The sequence below is a fragment of the Amblyomma americanum genome, chromosome 5 (genome assembly GCF_052857255.1).
Source record: "Amblyomma americanum isolate KBUSLIRL-KWMA chromosome 5, ASM5285725v1, whole genome shotgun sequence".
Taxonomy (NCBI): Eukaryota; Metazoa; Arthropoda; class Arachnida; order Ixodida; family Ixodidae; genus Amblyomma; species Amblyomma americanum.
This window is the reverse complement of record NC_135501.1, coordinates 80,081,975-80,090,451: the sequence shown is the minus strand read 5'-3', so window position 1 is coordinate 80,090,451 and position 8,477 is coordinate 80,081,975. Positions and strand designations below refer to the sequence as shown.

The window sequence follows — 8,477 nt, the reverse complement described above, 5'->3', positions numbered from 1 at the left end:
GGAGCAATCCAGGCAGCCGCGAGACTGGGCAGCGGTTAACCCCCCGTTCCTTCTGTGCAGGTACGTGCTGGAAGTCTTTTCCTGTTAGGTTAAAGAGCGTATCTCTGGCTGCTGGATTGCTCCACTATTGGCGAGAATCATGTCTGATAAAGCGCCGTCAACGATCAAGGAACTAGCAAATGCCCTGAATGAGTTATCCGCTCTTTTTGATGCCAAGCATGTGGAACTGAAAGATACGGTGAAAACGGTGATTGAAACAGAGTTACAATCGCTGAAAGAATCTATGAGCTTGATCAATGAAAAGTTCGAGGGTTTCAGATCGGAAATGGTGGAGATGAGGAAAGAACTTGCTGTCACTAAAGCAGAAAATGAGGCAATAAGGAGTACTAACGCCCATTTGACATCAGAATTAAAGAAAGTCAGGAGAGAGTTGACTGATATGCAACAATACAGTCGCCGAAATAACCTGGAGATAAAGGGTGTTCCTGTGGTTGCGGACGAGAACCTCATCTCCACCATGAAAACGATTTCTGGATGCCTGAACACTGAAGTGGTCGAGTCTGACATTGAAGTTATTCATCGTGTACCTACAAAGAAAAAAGATGAACAGAACATAATTGTCAAATTTTTTTCCCGTTCAGTGCGGGATAAAATTCTGAAAGTTGCAAAGAAGCAAAGGCTTAATGTTTCTCAGTTGGGTTTTGAAGGCAATACGCCCGTTTTTGTGAATGAGCACTTATGTCCTGCTAATAAAGTATTGCTGGGAATGGCGGTGAAAGCAAAGAAAGAGAAAAAATGGAAGTTCACGTGGGTGTCAGACGGAAAAATTTTGATGCGCAAAGTTGAAAACTCACATGTTCTTCACGTGACAAGTGCAGAAGACTTGCGACAAGTTCTCTAACACAATGGCTGTTTGTGTAAAGCAAATCGAGCAAACCTGGATAGAAAGGGAAAACATATCTATTTTGCATTGTAATATCCGCAGCATACATAAAAACTTAGACCTTCTTCTTTCCTATTTATCACAATTCTCCTTTCATTATGACATTATTGCAATTACAGAAACATGGTTAAAGGAAAATGAAACCGCTGAAATACCCGGATATGCCATGATATCTTTACCAAGGTGCCGCCAATCACGCGGTGGGGGTGTATCGCTTTTCATAAAGAATAGTGTTGATTACCAGGTTGTAAAAGATAGCTCATGTAGTAAGCAGTCTGTCGAATCTCTTTTTGTACACCTCGGCTGTGGTCTTAACATTGGTGTGGTATACCGGCCTCCCAACGCAAGCGTAAAGGACTTTCTCTCGGATATGGAAACTATCTTCAACCCACTAATGACAACCAATACTCCACTTGTTATATGCGGTGATTTCAACATCGATCTTTTAAAAGATGGATGTTCCGAGTGCGACTACCTGCTTCTCATGCAGTCATTTAACCTTAAAAACGTTATTTCCTCACCTACTCGTATAACACAGACATCTGCATCCCTTATTGATCATATGTTCTGCAACAATGAAATGACTGTACGCGCTGGCGTTTGTGATATAGCTATTGCTGATCACTGTCCGACTTTCATGTGTTTACCACGCACTTACTTATATCCGCATTGCAAAACGTATTCTAGAGACAAAAGAACTCGAGTAAATTACGCCTCCGTTCGAAACTTCTTGCAGAGCATTGATTTTGTGAAATTGTACGACAGTGATGTGAATATAGAGTGTGAAAATTTTATCCGCTGCGTATCAAATGCCGTAATGAAGTCCAAGCGCGAATGCACACGTCGTAACTACGAAGAAGCTGTGTGCCCGTGGATAACTGATCATATACTTGCGGTTCTAAAGAAAAAAGACTCCTTCTATCACAAATGGAAGCAAAACAAAACAAACAATTATTATCACGGTCAATTCAAGCTTTATAGGAATAAGTCTGTTACGATGATGAGGAGAGCGAAAAAAATGTATTACAGTAATTTAGTCACGAAACCTGGCCTTGACTCGAAACAAGTTTGGAAAATTGTTAAGGACGTCACAGGACTTGGACCGAAGAAACGCGTTACCCCTAACGACCCCTCCGTACAGGTAGTCAATGACTTTAATAGCTACTTCTCCAATGTTGGTGAATCTCTTGCAAACCAGTTCTCTTTTCAGTCCGCCTCTACTACCCTACCCAGAGTTGTCCACACCGATTTTAATCTAAATGCAGTCACTGTCGAGGAAATTACATCTGTAATAAGCGCACTGCCAGTTAATAAAGCGGCTGGGCACGACAGTATTCAGACTTCAGTTTTAAAGCATAATATCGACATTCTGTCCAACCCACTATGCCATATATTTAACCATGCTATAGAGACTAGTTGCTACCCAAACATTCTAAAAATCGCGAAAGTTGTGCCTATTTATAAATCTGGAGACGAAAACAACCCAAGTAGTTATCGTCCAATATCTGTACTAAGCATTCTAAATACTCTTTTTGAGAAACTAATTGCCATTCAACTAAAAATATTCCTTAGTCAGTATAACATCATCTGTCACCAGCAGCACGGTTTCGTCCCAAACAGGTCGACCTCTACAGCCGTTCTAACGCTTTCCCAGTTGATAAATTCAGCTCTTAATAAAAACGAAATCGCAATTGGTATATTTTTAGACCTGAAGAAGGCGTTCGACACTGTATCACATCCAATATTACTGAGGAAACTAGCCGCCTATGGGATTGTTGATGACACACTGCAATTTTTCACCAGTTACTTATCAGGTCGACAACAGAAAGTGGTAATTAACAACCTTGAATCTACATATAGCTATATAAAATGCGGAGTACCCCAAGGATCTGTCCTGGGGCCTCTACTGTTTTCCATCTATATAAATGATCTTCCAGGTTCAGTCTCGCTTTCGCAGGTTCTCATGTATGCAGACGACACGGCCCTCATATTCACAGGTAAATCGGTTTCTGCGATGCAAGACGACATGAGGCAGGATTTAATGACTGTTTCCAACTGGTTCAGTAACAATAGATTAACATTGAACGTTGCGAAAACTAAATATGTCGTCTTCCATACAAGAAGAAGAAACGTTGACTTTAACCATATTAGGATTTCCTTGAACAATTGTATAATCGAATCAGTTCCTTCATTTAAATATCTTGGTGTTATCTTTGACAATAACCTTAACTGGAAGAATCAAGTGAACAGCGTTTGTAATAAAGCTGCGTTTGGTTGCTACGTCCTTATTAAGGCTAGACAATACTTTCCTCGCAACATATTACGAAGCTTGTACTTCTCATTCGTTCATTGTCATATGAGTTATTGCTGCGAATCATGGGGCCACACATACTCAACTTATCTCGCACCTCTGCAACGGTTACAGAAGCGAGCACTAAGGATTATAACATATTCTCCATTGCATCATCCAAGTAACAATCTGTTTGAAGAAGTTCGAGTACTAAAATTTTCCGCCCTACGCGACTATAAAATCTCCCTTCTAGTAAACTGCATGTTAACAACTAACTCTCCACTCCCGATGAGCTTATTCACTTTGCCTGTTCGCAACACAAGACATGCTGCTAATGGTAATTTTAATCTTCCGATCCATCACAACACATACGGTGAGAGATTAATCGAGTTCATTGGGACGAAAGTCTGGAATACATTGCCATTGGAAATAAAGCTTGCCAGAAATTTTAAACTATCTTCTAAATTATATTTCTTGCATAATCAAGTAATCATGTGATTTCCTTTTTGTGTTTCTGTGTTTCTTAAAATGCCGGTGTATACCTTCCTTGTACGTTTGCCAAAATGCCTTGTTTTTGCATGCGATCGGACACTGGATGCTTTTGCTGTGTTAATTCGCTGTTTTCATTTTTTTTTCACTTTACATATTTATGTGGTTGCCTGAATGCCTAAATGACTTGATTTGTATTGGACCGGACACTAGCCATGTAGGCTATCGGTCCAAATATTTTGTACAATTTTTTTGTGAATTATGAAATAAAGCTTCCTTTGATTGATTGATTGAAGCCGTACATCAACCGTGGCTCATCGCATTGAGACCGGCTCCCACCCGCCTTTTCGGCAGCGGCCGTATCGCGTGTCGGCGGATGAGCGTCAATTAATGAGTGAGCAAGTTGAGGACATGCTGTACCGTGGCGTCATCTGTCCCTCTCATAGCCCTTGGCCTCTCCGGTGTGCTGTTAAAGAAGAAAGACGGTTCTATCAGATTTTTCGTCTATTATCAACGACTCAGCAAAATTACCGACAAAGACCACTCACCCTCATGGACGGCGCTCTTGATTGGCTGAAAAGAGCAGACTACTCCTCCCTTGACCTGTCTTCGGGCTACTGGCAGGCCCCGATGGCTGCCGCTGACCGAGAGAAGACCGCATTCGTTACCCCTGACGGCCATTACGAGTTCATCGTTATGCCATTCGGCCTGTGCAACACGCCAGCTACATTCAAAAGAATGAACGATAGCGTCTTACGCAAGCTAAAGTGGCACACGTGCGTGTGTTACTTGGACGACATCGCTGTCTTTTCGGTATGTTTCTCCTCTCACCTCACGCGCCTGCAGCAGGTAAATTCTGACTTGCCTCACCGACGCCGGCCTGCAGCTCAATCTGAGGAAGTGCTACTTCGGCGCCCGGCAGCTAACCATCTTGGGTCACATCATATCTAAGGGAAGCGTTCTCGCTGACGCGGCCAAACTCCGCGCTGTTGCGGAGTTTCCTAAGCCGACATCAACCAAGCAGCTTTGGAGCTTTATCGGTCTGTGGTTCTAGTTTCGGCGCTTCGTCCACAATTTTGCGTCGATCATTGCACCACTCGCGAAACTGCATGGAAAACACAACCACCTGTCCGCTTGGTCACCCGAATCCGAAGACGCGTTCACCACGCTGCGCCGTCTTCCCACCTCGCCGCCCATACTTCGCCACTACGACCCCACAGCCCCTACCAAAGTACATACGGATGAAAGCGGTGTCGGTTTTGGAGCTGTCTTGACTCAGCGAAAAGATGGGTTTGAGGAATATATCGTTGCATATGTGAGTCGGGTGCCCAGCAAGGCGCAAGGCCACTATTGCGTTACGGAGAAGGAATGGTTAGCGATTGTGTGGGCGCTCACGAAATTTCTACCCTATCTGTACGGCCGCCACTATGATGTCGCCACGGACCTTCCCGCGCTTTGCTGTTTGGCGTCTCTTAAAGACCCGGCCGGCCGCCTAGCCAGATGGGCTCTCCGCTTTCAGGAGTTACATCCGCGTTGAATATCGCTCTGGCGGTAGGCACATGGACGCTGACGGTCTATCTCGATCTCCTCTTCCCAGCGCCGCTGCATGCTCATCGGTGCCAGATCCGGCCTTCTTGCCTCTTGCCGCGTCTAATATGCTTGTGGAATAGCGCAGAGACCCGTGGCTTGTGTCGATCATAGACATCGTCACCAACACTCACACAGCTGTGCCTTAGCGCACTCTGCGCCACCAAGCATCGCATTTTGCCCTACCGCTGTAACTACACGCAAGATGATCGACTGTGGCTCCTCGTGATCCTTCGCCATTTACATTTTGAGGTCTGTCCCGCGTTCCACGCTGACCCTCAATGCGCCCACGTGGTGTGTTGAAGACGTTCCAAAGATTCACTCAACGTTATTGACGGGGAATGTACGGGGGTACATATGCCAATACGTCCGCTCCTGCATCGCCTGTCAGCAACGCAAGTCTCCGCGCCCCGTTCCAGCGGCCCTTTGCAGCCATTACCGTGCACGGCCCGCCCATTCGATCGTGTTGGTGTTGAACTCTAAAGCCCGCTCCACTGCACGTTCTCTGGGAACCGCTGGATAATTCTTGGCGTCGACCACCTAAGCCGGTATGAAGAGACCGCCGCCCTATCCGCTGCCACTGCTCACGTCGTTGCCCTTTTCCTGCTGCACAATCTTGTTCTTCGCGACGGTGCGCCGCGCGAGTTGCTAAGTGACCGAGGTCGTGTCTTTCGCATATGGTTGAAGCCCTCCTCAAGCAGTAACGTTTCATTCATCGGACCGCCACTGCCTACTGTTGTGCTCGCGCTTCCTTCCTGTGCTTCCTTCCTTCCTTCCTTGGACATGGGGAGGGTTCCCTGAGGACCACCGTGAGGGTAGGTGAGCCCTCTGGGGGAGACGTGGCTGGAATGCCGGAAGCAGCGACGATAATAGCGTCCCCACATGTTCGTTCCGGTCCTCAGACGATGAAGTACAAGATCAGTGTTGCCCTCTTCAGTCACGCTGGGGTTGAACATTTACACGAGTGCCGCGCCTTCGACAGAAGTTCCGCCTTCCGGTCATCAGTACAAGATCTTTCAACCCCTGCTGGGAGACCCTGCATTCCTGTGTCACGCAGGTGCCTTCCGGGTCAACATGGGCGCGGTCCGGACACACGTGCGCGCCCACCTGGAGGTCGCGTGGACTACAACGTGACCGGGACCTGTTCCCTTTCCCTCGACCGAACTGCGAGAGAACATCAGGACCGCCCTGCCATGGATGGTACCATCAGTGCCATCGTGTGATTGGACATCATTCTTCGAACTGTGTTCCCCAGCTAGGGATCTTGGGAATACGAAGAGTATTTAACGAGCTGCTGGTTTCGTACCAGAAGAGAGCCCCTTTCTTGAGAGATACCCTTTGGCGGGAGAGTCTCGCGACTGCTACTCTTTACTGAGAAGCTCTCTTTACTTAGCACTCTCAGTTGCCCGTACTTGTACATTATGTAAATAGTCTTTGTATAAAGTTTTCCAAGTTTTCTTCCTCCGATGGTCCTCGTCTCTAGTCCGGCCCAGTCAGGCTACCTGAATCCCAACAACTGGTGGCAGCGGTGTGATGCTGCTACCTCAATTCCAACACTACCGCCCTCAAACTAACGGGCTGACTGAGCGCTTTAATCGCACTCTCGGCGACATGCTCACCATGTACGTCTCGTCAGATCAGTCTGACTGAGACGCTGTCCTGCCTGTTGCGACCTACGCGTACAATACCGCCACCTATTCAACCACTGGATTTTCCCCTCTCTACCTGTTGTGTGGGTGTGAGCCGTTCTCCACAATGAACATGACTTTGCCGTACACTGCGGACGCCTCCGAATGCACGCCTCCTTTCCAAACTCGCCAAGCCCGCAGAGGAATCTCGCCAACTGGCCCGTTCTTTCACCTCGGAATCTCAAGGTCGCCGAAAGCATGGACACGATGCACATCAAACGTCGCACTTTTCTCTCTGGGGTCATTAGTTTGGCTTTGGGTCCCTTCCACTACACTCGGACAGTCTTCCAAATTTCGCACAGAATATCATTGCCCTTACTGCGTCGTCGAATCGACGTCCCCCTCAATTATATCGTAGAGCCGCTCGCACCCTCTTCGGACTGGCGTCATGGCGGCCGTGAACTTGTCCATGTCAGTCACCTCAAGACTTATTACGACGTGCTCCTCTTGCCGTCTCCTTAGGTCACCAGGATGGCTCCTCTTCCATCCCGGGACCATTGTAGTGAACTATGATGAACGCGCCTGATATTGTTACGTGACGGCAAGCAGGTGAAAGCATTACTACATGACAAATGGTGATGGAATGATTTAATAGCGGTGGGCCTAGCGCGAGCGCTCCGTGCCGCGCCACTGCCTACTTTGTCGTTTTCTAGTCCGTGACACTGCCCGTTGCTGCCGAGCGATCGCCCGATCGCGCGAACTAGAAAAATGGCCGTGAAGATGAAACGTAGGACGTGACGATGGGCGTGACAGGAGGGAGAAACACAGAAGAGAATAACATGCAAGGCTTGCCGTCACTATGAAAGAGACAAGTAGATCATGATCAGATGAGCGCTTGTCCAGGAAGCTTTCAGGCCATGCGTAGGTCAACTTGAGCAGACGGCCGAGGCCCAAGAACACACCGAACGGCATAGGTAGGGGATGTGTTCGAATATGTTGGCGGCTTCTAGGGTCGGTGGAGTCATATATAGGTTCCAGTTGCAGCGGCGCCCTCATGTCGTCATGTCTTCTGGTCGGGGCGGGGGACGGGGCTGGAGTGAACGGCGTGGCCGCTTCTGGTCTGGTGGGCTGGGCACTGCCGAGCGGTGCGAACAGGAACACACGCCCGATGACTTCGGCACACGCAGGACGCCGAAGCTCCAGGACCAGGATGGGGATGAACTCCGCACCTCCACCAAATGTTACGTGACGGCAAGCAGGTGAAAGCAGGACTACATGAGAAATGGCGATGGAATAATTTAATAGCGGCGGGCCAAGCGCGAGCGCTCTGTGCCGCGCCACTGCCTACTTATACCCCTGCCACACGGGCACTTTCGATCCTCATTGAGCTCGATATGCATCGAGATTTTCGAGTACGCTCGAAACATCCGGCGCTACACGGGCATTTTCAATGCTCATTGAGAAATTTCTCTCATGTGTGTTAGGTGGCGCCAAATTTTCCGCCGACAGCCATAACATGGCGATGTCCAGCAACACTGTG

The 8,477-nt window shown here is 47.9% G+C and overlaps 1 protein-coding gene across 1 annotated transcript; it reads left to right on the top strand.

Moving 5' to 3' along the window:
• The first annotated feature begins 208 nt into the window (after nt 1–208).
• LOC144132561 (uncharacterized) lies at nt 209–3,993 on the top strand. The gene has a single exon (XM_077665054.1). It carries the CDS (start codon nt 284–286, stop codon nt 899–901), a length of 618 nt encoding a protein of 205 aa, XP_077521180.1. The 5' UTR covers nt 209–283; the 3' UTR covers nt 902–3,993.
• The last annotated feature ends 4,484 nt before the right edge of the window (nt 3,994–8,477 follow it).

Bases quoted from the DNA above. Each gene is read 5' to 3' on its own strand.
- LOC144132561 (XM_077665054.1), top strand. From the start codon at position 284: ATGAGCTTGATCAATGAAAAGTTCGAGGGTTTCAGATCGGAAATGGTG.